Source organism: Brienomyrus brachyistius, chromosome 1 (genome assembly GCF_023856365.1).
Source record: "Brienomyrus brachyistius isolate T26 chromosome 1, BBRACH_0.4, whole genome shotgun sequence".
In the NCBI taxonomy this organism is placed as follows: domain Eukaryota; kingdom Metazoa; phylum Chordata; class Actinopteri; order Osteoglossiformes; family Mormyridae; genus Brienomyrus; species Brienomyrus brachyistius.
Genome location: NC_064533.1, coordinates 10,186,959 through 10,206,357, shown reverse-complemented (window position 1 = coordinate 10,206,357; position 19,399 = coordinate 10,186,959). Strand labels below are relative to the sequence as shown.

The 19,399-nt window shown below is 46.3% G+C and overlaps 2 protein-coding genes across 4 annotated transcripts; both read right to left on the bottom strand.

Annotated features, from left to right (window-relative positions):
* Positions 1-658: 658 nt before the first annotated feature.
* kera (keratocan) lies at positions 659-5,427 on the bottom strand. The gene is made up of 3 exons (XM_049011450.1): positions 5,248-5,427; positions 3,030-3,905; positions 659-2,364 (listed from the first exon to the last, which is right to left on the bottom strand). The coding sequence occupies exons 2-3, from the start codon at positions 3,889-3,891 to the stop codon at positions 2,195-2,197; spliced, it is 1,032 nt and encodes a 343-aa protein (XP_048867407.1). The 5' UTR covers positions 3,892-3,905; positions 5,248-5,427; the 3' UTR covers positions 659-2,194.
* A 4,288-nt stretch (positions 5,428-9,715) lies between these two features.
* On the bottom strand, positions 9,716-14,294 carry lum (lumican). Of its 3 annotated transcripts, XM_049011409.1 has the most exons (4): positions 14,083-14,223; positions 13,854-13,936; positions 11,666-12,567; positions 9,716-11,330 (listed from the first exon to the last, which is right to left on the bottom strand). In XM_049011409.1, exons 3-4 carry the CDS (start codon positions 12,537-12,539, stop codon positions 11,176-11,178), a joined length of 1,029 nt encoding a protein of 342 aa, XP_048867366.1. In that variant the 5' UTR covers positions 12,540-12,567; positions 13,854-13,936; positions 14,083-14,223; the 3' UTR covers positions 9,716-11,175. The 3 variants fall into 3 exon arrangements, with proteins under 3 accessions (XP_048867366.1, XP_048867348.1, XP_048867356.1); XM_049011391.1 differs by lacking the exon at positions 13,854-13,936 and having other exon boundaries at positions 14,083-14,294; XM_049011399.1 differs by lacking the exon at positions 14,083-14,223 and having other exon boundaries at positions 13,854-14,050.
* Positions 14,295-19,399: the final 5,105 nt, after the last annotated feature.

The window sequence follows — 19,399 nt, the reverse complement described above, 5'->3', positions numbered from 1 at the left end:
GCTCTGTGCTCTGCCTGTGCTGTCCGCGCCCTGTCTGGAGGTGGGTTTGTGAAGTGGGTTACTGGATGGCAGGTCCTCATTAGCACATAAGGTGAGGATAATCCCAAACTGATTAAAAATTGAAAAAGCAAAGCCCAACCGTGCAGCTTAATGTACAGCTGACAAACACATCTGATGTGACAATCATGCTTTCAGACTCACGCAAGAAATCTTACGGCAAATCTATATTATTTCATTATAAACCTAAAATTAGCTTCATCTAAAGCATTGGGGTAGTTTGCAAGCCCTACAGACTATTTACAAGGTAATAAAACTCTTACATACAGGTAAATGTATGTGCATGTGTGTGCAGTCTTCTCTTGAACTGAAAATCTCACTCCAGCCAGCTGACTGAAGTTGTCAAACCTGTTAATGAGTCTGGAATTTAAATGTGAATGGGGGGCTTGATCACATATTAAATAAGGTGAACAGGATACTATGTGGTGTAGAATAAGAAAAAGTCAATTTTAGAGACACAAGACAAATTGAGTCGAAAATATAAAAGTAATGCAGCATGATGTTTTACGGTGTCAACAGTAATATATGAACAAATTGTAATGCAAAAAGTCTGTGTTCCTAACTTAAGATGGATTGGAGAACAAACCAACACACCACAGAGTTCACATATGGTTTTTATTCATTTGTTTGAGAGACTGAATTACAGTAACAAGACTGCAGTATTTATCAAATAGCCACCCCGATATGTAAAGTCACCCTAAACAGGTAATTATATATTCACAAGGCAACGCAGCACATGCCAGACATTTACATAAACAGTTTTGTTACTCGTCTGTATTCATTTAGGATATTTATTTATAACCAGCAGACGTTTGGCTGTGAAGTGTCATTTTTTTCCCCCCAAAAATGTAAGCGAATGTGAATCGTTACGCACAAAAGATAATAGAGTAAAACACGTGAAGTAAAAGCAGATGATCAAAAGACATAAGGAATCTTTATGCTGGATGCATTTTCGCTCAGTCTGCTGGTATAGGTGTCTTTGATTAGCACCGCTGCACTGTGGCGTCGGCGTATGAGCACAGCCCTGGGGCATCACCATGAGCCCTAATTCCATGGAGGTTCCCTTTACGGACACACAGGATAAAAATCAAGTAACAGCAGCACTTTCCAGCACCGTGTTCAAGGCACCAGCTTGCTACTGAAAAAAAGTTACCCAAACCTGAAATACAGCATCAGCAGCGAGCTGTGTTTAGTTATTCTGTCACCCCTCTCAGTTATCTGGCTAACCCTCAGTCCTCCTTTTGCTTAGCAAAAAAAAATCTTAGAAAAAAACAAAACGTTGCTGTAAAATCATGATTGCTGTAAAGCCGAATAAAGGAAAGAGAATGACGAAAAGCAAATAGTCTCCTCTAACCCTGTGAGACTCGCACAGTCTTCCATGCATGTGTATGAAAATCACTCGAAATATTACTTTCCCAGTTTGAAGTTGTCCTCACCTATAGCAACCGCCCCACATAGGAAGGTTTTCCAATAAAACCTGATTTGAATTCACCACTGCCCATGGATCTGTGGGATTATATGAAAAATTGGCCTGGGACACAGAACCCAGGAGGAAAAGGGGAGAAGTGAAGACACAGTAATGGAAAGAGCGCAGTCAGGGAAAGAGCGTAGTCAGGGAAAGAGCGTAGTCAGGGAAAGAGCGTAGTCAGGGAAAGAGCACAGTAAGGGAAAGAGCACAGTAATGGAAAGAGCGCAGTCAGGGAAAGAGCACAGTAAGGGAAAGAGCACAGTCAGGGAAAGAGCACAGTCAGGGGAAGAACGCAGCAGAAGTGGAAAATTCAGGTTCAGAAAGTACAAATCCAGACTAAGGTTTTGTTTCAACCAACCAGTTAAGTATAAAGAGTCACAGTCACAGAGGACTGAACTGGTTGGTTGAAACAAAATCTTGGTCTGGATTTCTACTCTCTGGATCTGTACTTTCCACCTCTAGAGCGCAGTAATGCAAAAATCACAGTAAGAAGAACGCTGTGGACGTGGCCACAGGCACCTGGACAGCATGGGCGCGCATCTTCACTACGGATGAAGGTCAGTATGGAAGATCCCAGTCCCATCTACAGGGTGTAAACAGAAAACAGGGAAAGCGAATGACCTTTGACCTGTGGGGTGCGCCATCTTCCTGTCCAGCCCGATGTGGCCCTTATATGACCACAGCTGTGAGGAGACGGAAGCAGATCAGGAGGTCCAGGGGGATGGGCGGCTGCACGTCGTTGCCGTCAAGGCGGAGGTAACGCAGCCGTGGGATCTGGTCCTCAGTGTAGCTGTCTGGGGCGTCAGTGGGACCAGGGCAGATGCTGGTCCCATTCACACCTAAGGCATGGAAAAGCATTTAGCTCGCTAACATCACCTTAGCAAGAGGGATGGTCAAATATGGAGCACTTAAAACCGAGATTGGTGGGCTGTGAACTGCAAACCCCAGAGGTCCTTGGTAATAGTGCTAAATGTGCCGGTAAATGTACTAAATGTGCCACCCTTAAGCAACTATATTCTTTAGCTAAAATGTCATGTTCTCCCAGTATTTTGTGTAGCTTTCCTTTGGGTACGCCATGCAAAAACACACAGACAGGTACGATTGTGTACGCCTTGTGATGGACTGACATCCTGTCTAGGATGTGTCCTGCCTTGTGTCATACGCTTCCTAGGAGGAACTTCACGATCTCCCTCAGGTGTATTAGACAAGTGCCTATGGAAATGGAAGGCCAGATGTCCGCGGGGTTATAGCGTTTTTCACAACATGCATGCTTGGCCATACTTTTCATGTACCCGTTTTGCGTCATCTTCCATTGCCGAAGAGCAGTTCCAATACTCAAGAACAGAAGTACAGAGGATAGTAAATATCCCCCGATGTTGTTCTTGCCCCGCCCCAAATATCACGGATACATCGGTTGCATCCACGCCAAAATGAGACCAGTCCCATGATTCATTGTGTCCAATTTGAATTTTAATTCAGCTGTCCCCAACCAATCAGCACTCACTTTTGATCAGGTTGTGGCTAAGATGCAGCTGCTCCAAGTTTGCTGAGATTTGGGGCACCTCGGTCAGCTGGTTGTGCGACAGCTGCAGATCAAGGATGCTGGACATTTTGAAGATATCCTTGGGTAGCCCGTCGTTAGCGAGCTTGTTGCGGTTCAGCCGGAGGAAGGCGATCTTGGGCAGGTTGTTAAAGTAGCCGACGGGGATCTTCTCAATGCTGTTGCTGTCCAGGAAAATCTGTGTAGTTGTGGTGGGCAAGCGAGGCGGCATGCTCCTCAAGCTGTTCTTAGCCAGGTTAATCTGGACCAGGCTGGTGAGCCCCTTCAGGTTGGCCTCCATCACAGCGTCATCCTGCAGCTGGTTGGCATGGAGATCCAACAGCGCCAAGTGGCTCAGTTTGGTGAACACACCTGGGGGGATCTTAGAGATGCGGTTTCGAGAAAGGCGGAGCTGCTCTAAGTTGGGGGGCAGTGGAGAGGGAACCCTGGTCATTAGGTTGTCCTCCATGTAGAGGTGCAGGAGGGCTGGTAGACCCTCCAGTGCCCCTTCCTTCACACCCTCACTGGTGATCTTGTTGTGGTTAAGGTTGATCCACTGCAGCTGGGTGGCGTTGCTGAAGGCCTCCTTCGAGATGTTCTCGATTTGGTTGTTCTGCAGGTACAGGTAGCGGGTGTGTGGTGGGATGGTGGGGATGCTCTTCAGATCTTTGCCGTCACAGTAGACGGCACTGGGAATGCTGGGCGGGCAGTGGCACTCTTTGGGGCAGACACTCATCTGCTCCAGGTAGGCCTCATACGGCAGGTCCTGGGCACGGCCCGTTTGGGCCGTCAGCAGAGCAGAAACCGCAAGCAGGAGAACCACCATCTCTGCATACAAGCCTGGAGCAGAAACACACATGGTCCGTTGAATTAGCACCTGTCCTGTACGCTAAATGACGAGCCTGTTGCTCTATTGTTAAGTCCACCTTTGAGCTTAACCGTCTTTAAATATTGAGCCGCACTCTCACACTGTCTAGGGACAGCTTTGCTCTTGTCCCCTGGGATGGTCAAGGGACACTGGTTCACAGTTTGCCTCAGGTATATCCTCAATGCTGCCTGGGAGGGCAGAAGGCAGAAAGGATGTGTCACCTACTTCTGGCAGGTATACGCTCATTATTGGCATCACCTACATTACCGAAACCGCTGAAAAAGCAAGCATACAGATTAGCAGACAAACCACTCGCCAAGGAAAAGTAGCATCACAAAGAGCTTTTGGGGCGTGTGGTCAGACTGATTCACATCATATGGCTTTGAGACGCAGTTGGGTGCCCCAGGCTGTTACGGATCAACGCCTGGGCCTCATTTTAATGACATGAAGGTTTCTGTGGCTGAACCCAGGAAAAGTGAGAGTTTCAACCTGCAGATGAAGGAAAGAGTCAAGAATGGGAAATTCATTTCTTCAGATCCACATCTGCTGCCCAGTGATATTCCTAAGGGTTGCTTTTCCTAGTCATCTGGACCCGATTTTGTCTAGGTTTTGATTTTCCAGCCCCTGGCTGGGGTCACGAAGAGACATAGGGCTGTTTGCAGACAGCGGTCCCGTAGCCTGGTCCACAGGTTTCTGCACCCAGAACTTTCACATTGGCCATGATTCTGTAAGTCCTGCTGGAAAGACATTCTTACAACAACAAAGATTCGGATCATATGGAAAGATCCAAAATATACATACAGATGGGACCATAATAGGAAAAATCGACATATAGCAGCTTATGAATAAGACAGATAATGGTGTAACATTGGGAGTGGACTGGATAGAAGTGGACTGCAGCATTGCCATGGATTATTAAATATTTCCAAAAAAATAATAATGGCAGAACTGGATGAATACATGGATCAGCAGCTAACCAAGCGAAAGGCTCAAGGCAGTGAGTGAATCGGTCCCAGGAACCGACGCAAAATGCTACAGAATTAGTTTTGAAATTCTTGAAAGCTTTTGTAACCTCCAATACCTCTGACAGACGTTTGTGATTAATATCTCCAAGAATACTCTTTTGGTGCATCTCGATCAAACCTGCCAGCCGTGATCCTTATCCACCCACACACACCATCTGACAACCAAGAACATTTACCATCAGCACATCACTTGGTCTAAAAATACACAAACACACTCTCGCACACTCACAAACACAAAGTCCCACCCTTCACAGATCATCTTAAACGCACTTTTTGGCTGTAAACGCACCTCTGGTCCTGTGGCTCTTGTATCAGTCCTGAGAAGTGGCGCCCCCTAGTCTGTGTTTGTAACAGATGCTGAGCTCTAGGTGTCCCCTGAGCCAATCACAATCACCTCAACTTGAGTGGCACCATGCCATCACACTCAGTAAGTGTCTGTTGTACCCGGGCACTGAGCGTCTCAAGGCACCATCCTCCTCTTTTGGAGTTTTGTCCAGCTGCCTTTACCCCCCTCTGCTCCACTCTGCATCATTTCCTGTCTCTTCAAGTGAATATGAAAATATCATGGGTCCTGCTGCGCAAAATCCATTTCATTTTTTTTGTAAGCTTTCATTTGCTTACAAAAGCGTTTTTTCCTGTTTTCAGGGCATTTGTAACGCAGCAACCAGATAAGGCATTGATGTAGCAAAGCTAATAGCTACAAAAAGAGCTTCTACCAGCTACAGTTGGCTGATTAACTTAAATCACCCAAGTCAAGACACAGGACACAACCGACACTCTGTAGGGCTGCATTGATCATGCCGAGCCCCCCTGGCACTAGCTCAGCCTGAGCTGGGCACTCTTGTCCATGCTTGGCTCTGTCATCGCAGAAGCAACCTCAGGAAATGAGACCTGTCTGGACAGGCTGGTGGAATGACAGCTGAAGCAGTTTGTGGACTCTGACACAGAGAAGTGTAGGACATTGGTCCAGGTGCCACTTCTCAGAGGTGTAAGAGTGACTTGGTGGCTAGGGGACAAGGCTGGTATCACCATCTAATGTTTTTAGGTGGCTAGGGGACAGGGCTGGTATCACCATATAATGTCTTTAGCTGGCTAGGAGACAGGGCTGGTATCACCATATAATGTCTTTAGGTGGCTAAGGGACAGGGCTGGTATCACCATATAATGTCTTTAGCTGGCTAGGGGACAGGGCTGGTATCACCATATAATGTCTTTAGCTGGCTAGGAGACAGGGCTGGTATCACCATATAATGTCTTTAGGTGGCTAAGGGACAGGGCTGGTATCACCATATAATGTCTTTAGCTGGCTAGGGGACAGGGCTGGTATCACCATATAATGTCTTTAGCTGGCTAGGGGACAGGGCTGGTGTCACATCTAATGCCATTACTCCAGTCTAACTAAGAAAGGCACCGTAATCTCTTGTTGTTTCTTAGCGTGTATTACAGCACCTCACCTGGCCAGAATTAAGCTATAAGAACCACATTGGTGTTGCTCTGTAACACGGTGTAAAAATTATCAGTGCTGGGAAAATGACAGCCACCTTTAACTGCAAGATCCCCACCCCCCACCCCCACCTCTTTCGCAGCTAACTCAGTGATTCCCTGCAGCAGCCCCACCATTAATCACGCCAGCGTTTTATTCAGAATGGTAGGTGGCGTCTGACAGGTACAGTACGGAAGATATGTGGACTCTGACAGAAGATATGCTGTACGTATGTCTTTAGCAGGACAGCATCGTTTGGAAATACACTCAGCAATGCGGCCGGGGAATTCTTTCAGTGTTTACACAGTCAGAGGGACACTGACCAAACGTGTCCAAGTGTGGGTCTCCTCGGCTTCATAGTTAAATAAGCACGGAGTACACGGTTTGGGTAAACTCTACAGAAAACAATAGCTGGGCTCCAGCTCTCTGGCTAAGGAGGAACACATGTTGAAGGAATATGATGACCACGGTTTCCTGGAAAAAGCTCGGTAACCGAGCCAAGTATGTTAATTACAGCAAGCGTCTCACGTGGGGATGCTAGAGTCGGCCCTGCGCGATGACTCTGCCGAACTCTCCATCCTCGAGTCTCCTGTGTGCAGCCCGCTGTTTCTTTAAACGCAAAGACATCCGACATGTGTCTCCAGAACCTGGTCTTCTCTAGAATTACAAACTTCTAAATGCATCTGCACCCAATATGTGTCTCCCAATCCAAGCCTTCTCTAGAATTACAAACCTCTAAACACATTGTACCTATGCTTTCAAAACTTGGGCACAGACTCATAAAGTAAACAAAGCCTTTGAGTTAGTTTCTAGTTCACTCTTCCTGGATCTGTCGCTGTCTGAATACCATAGGGTGACTGTGAGAGTCACCTGCTCGATGCTGATTTGCCGAGACTGGACCCAAATGGCTTTGGACTCCTGCCAAGCCCCACTGATGCTCTTGAATCTCGTCTGAATTGAGGAGGCAACAGCTAAGCGACGCACATGCAAATACTGTACACCCACAGAAGAGGAACATTCTAGAGAGGAACCTGAGGAGCCAGTAAACGAACAAAAAATAATACTATAGCCATCACTGCTTAATGCACAGCCAGAAGATGGCCCAAGAGTGGTCCAACACCCCAGCTCCCCTTACAAAAACCACACATGGGGTTACCTGGTTTCCTAATGTGTCTGGGCATAAGCTGGAGGGTCTTGTGGCAGCAACGGGGTCCCGTCCAGAGCTGACTCCCATCCACACAGGAAGAGCTTATCAGACTTGTGTTGTTGCTTCCATGAACTCCCCTAGGGTTGTACCTTTCCACGTACACTGCTTATGAACGTGGCTGGGTGGGGGGATGGGCTTGCACTGGCTACCTGTTAGCATCTGATGTTTTTTGTGCCTCCCCTTCACTATACAGAAAAGTCCCCCCAGTTCCCACCATTAACACCCCACCCTCCCACAGGTAACCCTTTCAGTCTTATGAAATACCAGCCATTCCAGCCCATCACGGAATGATGTTTTTATGGGCGATGAGAGACAGCGCCCCCCCAAGGTGCTAATTATCTTCAGCATGGGGAAGGAGGTGGGGGTGGGGGTGGTGGATTATCAGATCGAGGAAATGTAGACAGCTTTTCCTTTGTTGAAACATTTAGCATTAATGTTAATGAGGTAATGAGGGTGATGTGGATGTGAGGGCGGGGGGGGGGGGGGGGTTAGTCTGGAGACAAACGACTTGCTGGGGGGGCGGTGCTGGAAGATGGTGAGGTGTTATTGTTCCTGAAGCTGGAGCCTTTTCCAGTTGTCCAATAGAACAGCTGCTTTTCTCCACCCTGGGTCACGGTATGTGTTGGGCTCTCCTCTCCACAGCTGGCTGCCCTTTCTGAGGCAGATGGAAAGCAGATTGAGGACCTCAGGGCCTTTCGGGGTGGGACTGTGGGGGAATGAACATTCTTCAGGCAGATGGAACAGGAAGGCAGACTGCGAGGGGCACGGGTGGCGGGGGGGGCAGGCTGGCTGTCCGTCTCACATGGTATGGGGGACGAGTAGGTTTAGGTGGTATAAAAGAGACAGTCGGCAGTGCATCTGCATGCAAACATACTCACAGCTTATATCCACCACTCAGAATAAGGGGATTCGACTCAGCCTCAAGAGAATGTTTGTTATTGTCAGATAATAAGAATGTGGCACACGTTGAATTTTTTGGCCAGCCGACAGGAAGTGACCTCCGACTTCACTTCCTGTGCAGATAATTTCATACTGTTGCTTTATTTAATCCTTCCTCAGAAGCAGCCTGACATGCCACGCCCTCCCAGAAGACGAGACAGCCCACTGTCATCTGTGCACACAAAGTGGACGCTTGTATTGAAGTGCCTCTGTCGCCGTGGGGCTGCTTTTCAATATCCGGTCCCTACATTCACATAAAGGCCTGGGTTATGCTTCCCGGGGAAACAGCGGTCAAACGGCAGAGTCCAGCTCAGAACCAGCAGAGCTTTGGAAATCATGGCTTACAGTCAAAATATTTTGTTTCATCGGGTCAGCACAAAGTGAGTGTTTCTTCACGTGCACTGTGCTAGTGTGCCAAGTGTGATAAGGGGAGCATATTTGTGTCAAAATCCTCTCCACCTCCTGGATTGTGGTGTGATGCTCCACCCTTAATTAAAAAAAAAAAAAAAACACGTTCCACTGCACATATCCACTGGAACAAGACTCAGCCCCCCCACCCCCCGAGGAAAAGCGAGGTGTCCTCAGTTACACATGCCAAGCCCCATGTGTGGACTTAACCCCCCTCGTGAGAGTCATACTTCACGTTTTGGTTTACATTTGATTTGGCTCCAGCACCTTCGCTAAGGCTGCACACAGATATAACACAAACTGTACATGCCTCTCACGTCTGCGCAATATCTCGTCGTTGCTCAAAAGATCCCGAAAATGGCATTTTTGCCTATAATGTGCCCCTGACCCTGCAGACAGAACGCTTTTCTGATTCCAAGCTTGCATTATTGAGGTCTTGTAAAAGAAACCGTCCAAAAAAAGAAGCCGTTGGGTACCGTTTAGGACATCGCTCTCAGTTTCTCAGCATATTATTGACGTTGAGCTCTGCAAAGATTGTGCTGCCCTCTGTAACTTATCCATAGTAATAGACTAACTAGGCCCACCTGTTTGAATACTTTAAACAATCAGGTCTGATTGTCAGGGAGGTCATGCCTTAACCTCTGGAAAACTTCTGGAAAAAATGAAGCAGTTGTTGCAATCAGTCCATAAAAGGTTAGTTACATAAAATTTCCAAGCTGATTGTTTTGTAATTCAGTTTTATTTATATAGTTTTTATACTGTTACAGCAAATTCTTTCATGAGCCAGTCAAACCCCACAACATGGATCCCGAATCATGGATCCCGAAAACTTACCAGCATACCAGCGTTTTTATCACACGAGGCTTTGACATGCAAGTAACGGAATAGTTGTATAAATGTTAACAGCTGCTACAGAACGAGTGAATGGAATATTCTTGACCAGAAGCATTTAGCACAGAACGACAAAATGCCAAGACATCAAGAATAATTCTGAACAATTTCACTCAACAGTTTTATTCAGTGCCCGTCTTGACAGAAATGAAGAAATCGTGGCCAGGAGCATTGTGGGATTTTGATGACTTGCTTTTTCTATAAGGTTTTACGACTCATTTTTAAAGTAACGAAACTTCATCAATTTCCCTTTCCAGTACATAACATAGGCACACATGAACGGGACTGTTTCCTTACCTGCAGGTCTGTTTTAAGTACAGTATTGGCCTGTGTGCCATATAAAATATGAAAGTATTAAAAACAAGGCAAAAAGAAACAAGTGAGCCAGCAGACTCTTCAAAAAAACAATATATATTGCATAGCTATTCTGTATTAAAAAATAACAGCTTGTCATGAAACAATATGTACTTTATCTAAAGATCTAGGGTTTATGTGTACTAGCTTTTAAGTCAAAAGTACTTAGGACAGAGCATGATGTTATTGCTTTGTGTAAAGCATATGCAGTTAATATTGTTATGACTGGTGCAATTTATGTGCAGTAAAAGCCTATTGTAGGCTTCGCGGGGAAACTACCAAAGAATGAGTGTGTCGTTGCAAAACTGTTGGCCATGAACAATGGACAGCAGAGAATAGCAATGGATATTGTGGTATAGCGTCAGCATTACTATATTCTGAAAGCTGCTTGTTTGTGATGAAAGATAAAGTGTTTAATGTTAATGTACCAGATGGTTTACAGCGGGAATTCTGGATGCCGGCTAAATATCTGAGAAGTCAAAACACACAAACAAACGAATATGATTCATTTGCTGTTCATTGTCCCATTATCTGGTTCATGGTGAGAATGACTGGGGAGGGGGTAGGAGGTGGGAACAGATTAAACAAAATTCCATGGGTGTGTCATTCAGCTGACGCCCCATTCCTATGTTTGTAGCTATAGAATTCAGGGGACTGTAGCAGTAAAATATCTTTCTTTACAACAAGAGAATTCCCAAGTTTACATCCAGGAAATTCAAAGGATCTCAGACATTAAAGTATTGTGGTTAGAAAATCCTTAGGTTTGTGACCACAGGATTCCCAGGTTCGTAGCTAGAAAATTCAGAAGTTTATAAGGAGAGCAATTCTAGATTTAAAGGCCAAAGGTTTGTAGCTGGAGAGACAGGGGAGTGTACCTTCATTCATAGCTAAAGTCGAGGGGGGATGGGGAGCAGGACGGAGGCATGTAAAGGTCTCTATTCGAAGACAATCTCGGCGGCCTGACGCAGACAGTTGCTCGTGTCAAACGGCATGTCCTGGTGGGTGATCTGGTTCATGTCCAGGCGGAGGTGTTTCAGACGGGAGTAGTTCAGGGGCCCGGTGAACTTGCAGAAGCTGCTCAGTTCAAACTCTGGAGAACAAACAGACCCGTGACAATAGTCTCTAGAAAAATGTGATGACTCAGCACTGTTAAGCTAGGTAAGCTACCGAACAAAATTTAATATTGTGTTGAGCATTATTCTAAATCACTTATCTGCATTTAAGTAACATCAGAGATATGTATTCATTATAAATAATTGTGATAATCATGAGTGCTTTGATATTGATGCTGTTAAACTGTACTTATAAAATATAGTGTGTTTATCTGTTTAGAAAGGGTTAAATGTACATCTGGGAGGGCACTAAGTCATGTGACCGAGGGATGTACAAATGACTTCAGAACATTGCCAGGAGAAAGAAACTCACTGTTGATCTCGTTGACCTGCAGATAAAGCTGTTCCAGGTTTTCATGGACCTCAGGGATGGATTGAAGCTTGTTGAAGGAGAGGTCCAGCTCGATGAGAGACGAGATATTGAAGACACCCGCGGGGAGCCCCGAGTTAGCCAGCTGGTTGTGGGAGATACGGAGATACTTCAGGGCTGGCAACTTCTGCAGATAGCCACTGCTGATGCTGTCAATGTTGTTGTAGTCAGCATATAAGATCTCCAGGGTATTTGGCAACCCTGCAGGCAGCTTCTTGAGCTTATTTTTGCTGACGTCCAGCGAGGTCAGGGATTTGAGGCCCTTGAAGGCCCCAGCAAGGGCCTCAGTGCTCAGCTCATTGCCCTGCAGGTCCACATTGGTGAGATTTTCCAAGCCCGTGAGGGTGTTGGCAGGGAACTTGGTCAACTTGTTCTCGATCATCTTCAGCTCATTCAGAGTCTTCGCAAGTGGCCCCACGGGCTCTGTCAGCTGGTTGTAGCTGAAGAACAGCTTCTCCAGCTTGGCCAGCTTATCGATGGAGCCCTTGGCGATCTTGCTGCTGGTGATCTGGTTGTGGTCTAGGACGAGCCAGCGGAGGTCAGTGGCATTGTCGAAGACGCCCGCCTTGATTTCCTCAATCTGGTTGTTCTGCAGGTAGAGGTACTTGATGCCTGAGGGCACGATGGGGATGAAGCGGAGTTTGCGGCCATCGCAGTACATGGCACTGGAGAACATGATGGGACACTCGCATTCCTGTGCGCAGTTGGGCCCCGATGGACCCAGTAAGGATGAGGGCTGGTAGTCATACTCCCCATAGTACTGGCACAGGGCTCCACCTGTCAGCGCTGCCAACACGCACACAAGGAGCATGGTCATCCTTCTCTCCAAGGGATCTGAAGCTGATCTGTCCCAGACACAAACACAACAGGGGCATTCCATTTATTTTTACAACAAACACCTTAGAACATGGCGGCTATGGTGTCTGATAGGATATCCCTACACGGAGGGGACGTAACTTCCCAGGAGCTGTTGTGAAACTATGCTGAGTGATGTGGACAGTGTTCAGTGTCAGTAGACAGTGTCAGTGGACAGTGTCAAAGGTCTATAATAAGAAATGGAAGGGCCAACTGAGAAGCCGGGCCAGACAGAAAATCTGAAAACTCATGGTCAAGTTCATCCACTGGCAAAACAGAACCTACATTCCTTGAGTGACGGTTTATCTGCTTATAAGAATGATGTGTCCCCCTTTTATCATTAATTATAATAACCACAGTATATAAATATTTGCTGGAAAGCCCAGTATCCATAAGCTGAACTCTCTGGTTGCATTTATGCTATTGCACAGCAACATCATAAAACAGGAAAACGGATTCATGGAAATATCAGTTACACAGGTAATGCGGCCTGAATCAGCCGCCAGGGTTGTGGGTGTTGGCAATCAGTATTTCCAGCACCCTGGACTGTGGATTACAGGGACAGGGTCTATGCAACTCAGACAGAGGTGGGGCACCTGGAGGGATGAGGAAATTCGCTCATTTGTCTACAAGTATGTAGTCAGTCTGAGCCAAACCCTTCCTAAACCTCACAGCAATTAAGAACCCTAAGAGCATGATGTCCATTGATCACAAATTTGCAGAAATTCATTGGCTGCTCCACTGTCAGACTTTCACTGCGGACTCTGTGTATAATCTCCTACAGACCAACAGTCTGCATGAACTACAGTATCTGCTAAGGTGATTAAAGCCAGATGGCTTTCTGCAGCAGACCATGTGAGAAGGTGATTATGAGTAAAAATGAAAAACATCTTTAATCGGAGCTTCCTCTCATTCACCGTGATGCAGAATCACACCAGTGACGGCATTATTAAAGCCTAGCTTACACGAAGAACTCTCTGTGTAGCTCACCGTGCATCCAGACAAAGAAATATTGTCCAAGGAGATGTTCAGTCTATCTGCAAGACCCTCTACGGCACCACCGAACACTCCGAGAATGAGAACGCTGCCATATTGCGTCTTATATGAGTGATGTTTAATGCTAAACAATGGTTTGCCTGCAACTAGAGTAACAGCGCTGAACCTCAACAAGGAGGAATACGTTTCAGGTGAGGCTTAAGGAGCAGAGAGGGGAAAGGAAGAGAGCGGGACAGTAAATGGAGAGAAGCAAGCAGCATGCACTCAGGCTCAGGCTTACCTTACTGTGGCGGTGTGGGCCAGGAGGGTGCAGCCCCTAGTTAGCTGCAGGTAAAGCTGAGTGCTTTCAGGAGAACAGGGTCTCTGGAGGAAGGGAGAGAGAGGGTGAGAGACAGGGAGCCAGGGTGAACAAGAGAGAGAGAGACGGAGAGAGAGAGAGAGCGAGAGAGCGTGGGCTTCTGACAGACAGATGGAGAGAGAGAAAGGCAAAGGGAAAGACTTTGCCAGACCTCTGTGGTCCTGGAACCAAGAGAATGCAGCAGGCAGCCTGGAGAGTCACTCTGGGCTGTAAAACAGGGATATGGTCGACATAGGCTGAGCTACGAAGTCCGCGAGAGTCATCAGCCGCTCTGATGAGATTCAGGTGTTTCTTGACAGGCTCAGCGGGAGTCGCATCAGGCTGGGGAGTCGCAAACCATGGGCTCATCGGCCTATATACCTGTCTGCCTCAGAGAGAGCGCCCCCCCCACAATTATGCCGTCCCACATGCAGTCTCCCGCCAACCTCAGAAATGCAAAAAATATACGTATTGTTTATCAAGTCCAAACATGTACTTTTATGTCAGACAAAAGTGCTTAAAGAATACTTGATTAAAAGAAATGAAAAAACAAAATCATCTGGAAGAGGTCCTCCTTAAAAAAAAGAAACTTGGGAAGACGGTGATTTCGAACATCTGGGAAGCAGCTGCCTCTGATTAAACAGAATAAAATTGCACCAAATGTGGGATGTTCTTGGGAGAAAGCAGCAAAAACTCAGCCAACCACAATTGACATAAGTTTTTATTCCACACCCCTCTGTTTTCAGGACATGGTGCCTTCCATCATGGAACATGGTATGACCCGTGTCCAACTCCTTGCAGATGCTGGGGATAAATCAGAGGCTTCTCACATCAAAAAGGTCCGCTCTGACTCTACTGCGTGACTTTGAAGCCTGCGGCATTTAATCACACATATGAATGGTCAAAATGCAGTTTTCCGTTTTGAAAAAAAGTAAACACCCCCCCCCCCCCATTCATCTCATCCTTGCTCTGTCCCATTTTCCTGCCTCCCAAAGTTTGGGCTAAAGTGCAGAAGATACTCTCAAATTTCATTGCCAAACTGTTCATGGGCCAAATTTTATCCAGACACATAGTAATATGTATTCCACCACATAATAACTCATGAGAGTTTTGCTTACACAAAAATGTTTTGAGGGCCGGAGTAAAAATGATTGGTTCAGAGAGATAACCAATCAGATATCTTTGCCACGCCTCCTCTAGTTGCTTGGACCCACCTCTGCTACAATCTGATTGGTTATCTCTCTGAACCGTTAATTTTTCCTTCTACTCTCAGAATGTTTTTGTGTATGTAAAACTCCCACTAGCCACATAATACTCCACAAATACACAATTTTTGGCACAACTACATTTTTTCCCAATGTATTGCAGTTTGCAGTTATAATCATGTGAATATTGATGTTTATGTCAACATTTTTACCTACTGTAGAGAACAAAAGTTTCCACGGGTTACATCTCATTGGTCAGTTATTGTGTCAGTTTAAGTGGATGTCCAATCAGACTTCTAACCTATGATTTCTCCTTGGTCCACCTCTGTTTGTGGGTCACCTTTTTCCTCTGTAAATTACATGGCCCACAGTGTGTAAACATGAAAGACCAGAGTATCCTCCCTTCCCTAAACATAATTCTGTGCTGGCTTCCCTGAATTACAATTGCAACAAAGACCTCTGTCTACTGTCCACTGCCCTATCATCTCAATGACAGTACATCTATCATCAAAGACCTCCCTGCTGGTAATAGGTCCACTCTACTAGTTCGCCTTAACCTGCCCTCCTCAAAACGGTGCTTTTTATACCTGGCAAAGTGTGTTGGTGTTGCTTTTTGTCTAAGCACTTCATGATGAGATTGTTCTCATTTTGGTGAGGATGCAGGGGCAATTGTGCTCCCTTCCTGTGTCCCTCTATTCCATCTTGCTCTCCATGAGACACACAGACGCACAAACAGGTGAGAGCGAGCTGGCAAAGTATGTCAGAACCGTAACATATGGAGTCTATTGCAACGGAGCAAATGCCAGATAAACTGCTTTGATTACATAACCTACTGGCAATCAGGGAAGTCATCTTTCCATTCGTGAAGAGGGGGATGCAATTTGTTTCCGCTTGTTTTTTTTTTTTGGTCATTAGAGACCAAACGCCATAACTAAGTACAATCCGGCACTTACCATGTCCGCGTTTTTCTGTGGGAGACGCTGAGGAATTTGTGACTCCATGTTTAGATGAGCTGTGACTTCAGTAGGTGTCGACATATGAAGCGACTTCATAACGATGGCAGCTCACTGCTAAAGTCTAACTTTCCCATTTTATCAATTACCCATGAATTGCAAAGGAAATTAACTGATACGTTAATGTATTTGAGATAACTGTGACTTTGTCTATTGATTAGATTTACAAGTTTGTTTTCCTACTGATATTCTGTCCTTCGTAGATTTTCTGTTTTTCTTGTAGCTTATATATAAGCTTATATAGCTTTAAATTTATCTTGTATTTTAATAGTAGTTTATACATGCATCTTAAAATTTGCAGGATTCTGGTCTGCAGTGATGAGAGTTGAAGAGTCCATCTATAAAAACCTGACAGAAATTCAGTCACAGTCGCTTACAAATTAATTTTCCTCTTACTGCTTAATTCTACCTCTTTTGACATTTACGCATCTGGGCTGCGGGGGTTGAGGCCCACAGCTTCGAACCACAGCGACCCTGCAGCCGAGCGGGAAACAGAGAAGTTTCCATTTTGTTACGCAATGTGAATTTTCCACGGCCCCCATCCTCTGCACCACTGGCTTTTCTGTGGTGATGACTGGACGTGCTGTCCTTTGGAGGTAGCATAAAGTCGTTGAATCAAGTGTCTAATTTTAGAAAAAACAATAACTTTTTTCAATAAATTCCAGAGGAGTATTTTACATTTTTTGAGATTTTTCTATTGGTTGGAACCGATTTCATATATTTTTTATATGTTTTTTATTACTGCTGTTATAGAAAAGTGTCTGTTCCTCTCCTCAAGTCTGTTAGTCTGTTAAACACAAATAAACCCCCCATCCCCCCCCCTCCAGTCCGCGTGTCATGTGGACTAGTTTGCCGTCACGACTGAAGCAAGCCTAAAAATCATGAAAAACATTCAGCTTGACCTTCAGTCGGGCAGGATGGCGGCTTAGTTGAGAGCATTGTAGCCTCGCACCTGCATCTGATCCCGCTTCTTCCAATGTCCCTGTGGGTGCCCCCCATAGTCTAAAAGCACACAGTTTTGGCAAATTACAGTCCTAAACTACCCATAGTGCGTGCATTCTGTGATTGACCTGCTGTTCCCTGCTTTGCACCCTGTACGTCTTTGAACGTGCTCCAGGACCCAAGTTCGCCATAACCCTGCACCGTAGAAGGGATGAATTGAACTTTATTGACCATTTGCATTTATGATAAGGTATATTCTGGTTTAACATGCAATTACTGAAATGACAGGCTGCAGTGTTACATCTGCACCAACTAGAGTTCTCGTGGCACGTGGCTGTCCATATTGAAGCCCATGGAAAAATGCAGGGAACAGAGTCGCTCATCATCTGCAGGCTTCATTCTGCACCAGGGGGTCCACGCTGCTTCATATGGTGCGTTTTTTTCCAGGGAGCTGACCAGCCTTCCCAGTGCGTGACTGAGCGTGCTTGTGTACTGTCAAAGTTTGCCTGTGTGGGTCCCAGACACACTGGTCACCGGTGGCCATCTTTGGCGCACCCCACCTGTTGAAAATGCGGGTCACCGGTGGTCATCTTTGGAGTACCCCATCTGTTGAGAATGCAGGTCACCGGTGGCCGTCTTTGGAGTACCCCAGCTGTCGAAAATGCTGGTCACCGGCAGCTATCTTTGGCATACCCCATCTGTCGAGAATGCTGGTGACCGGCGGCCATCTTTGGCGTACCCCATCTGTCGAGAATGCTGGTCACCGGCGGCCATCTTTGGCGTACCCCATCTGTCGAGAATGCTGGTCACCGGCGGCCATCTTTGGCGTACCCCATCTGTCGAGAATGCTGGTGACCGGCGGCCATATTTGGAGTAGCCCAGCTGTTGAGAATGTCAGCCATTTACAGGAACGGACTCCGGTAACTGTGATGTCAGCATCTCTCCTGGCTTGTCCATCTTTTTGAGGCACATTTCAGGATAAAGAGGTAGATGTATTCCTATGGTGTGAGCTTTCTGCCCCAGTAACTGCTGCCGTCCTTCATTGCCCTTCCCATGTTTTGCCCCCAATCACCCCCTCCCCAGATAATGCCCCCCGTCCCCACATTCCCCCCCTGTCCCTCAAACATGCCATGCCTCCTTAACATTTATAACTTAAAGGCTGCATAAGCATGACCCTGACTGGTCTAAAGCTTTTGCCAGAGGCTCCCATGTGTGTCCATGTGGGACCAACCCAGAGACTGTTGCTGTAGTCGGCATTCCGTTCCACCCTTTTCCCTCTGTTTTGTTGTCCTGAACACCATAAATTACCGTCATTTTCCCTCTTGAGGTCTTGTCTGCTGCCTTTACCCTTCACATCACATCCTAGGATTGTTTTCACAACTTCACCCTGTATTATTTATAAATCAGCATTCATTTCACCCATCTGAAGATGCTGAGATAAAGCACTGCTCAGAAATCCCCCCCCACCCCCACTGGCCCACAATATAGTGACATACACAGCACATCATTGAACGTGATCATTGAACAATGAATATGGCAGAAAGATGTGACCAAGAGAACTTTGTAATAAACAGGATGTGTGCACCATAAGGGGGCGCTAGAGAGCACCATTGGCATGGACACTGGTGAGTTGCTCTGATAAAGACAACATTGCTTGTTGGCTCCCAGGCTTCCAAACAAGCACTTTTGTTCCGTCTGTTACAAGGCAACAGGTTCTTTGCCCATTATAGGTGCCAGTAGTCAATATGATCAACATGGTCTCCTGGGGACCTTACGGATGGAGTTCCACCTGGACTGTCTGATCTTCTGGCATCTGACAGTCACGCCGCCTGCTGTGAATACTGATACAGTCCTTCCTGTTGCTGGGTGTCCTCTTTCACTCTTACTTTCTGCAGGCATTGCGATATTCTCCACTACACTAACTCTTCTCTTAATGTTCACAGAATAAGATGGTTTTGATGTGGTCATTAGTCATAGTTCATGCTTGATTTGATCAAAAATCCACTCACGCATGAAAAATTTTGGAGATCCCTGTTTTTTTCCGGAAAAGCTCAGTCCGGTCATCCTCGACATGCCTGCCAATCGCAGGGCTCCTGGGCACAGCAGACTGCCCGCCTGTGAGACCATAAACGCTCAGCTCGGATTCCACAACATTCAAAGTCCCCATTTAAAGAGGCGTAGGAGCTCAGATGGATCCACGATTTATGTCGTCTTGGCGGCTGGTCATTCCCACACTGGATTCCCTTTGTCCAGATCAGCGACTGGCCGACTTCCACTCCTCCTGAAGGCTCCTACAGTTTCTCCAACTGCACTCAGATCTGTGTATTTT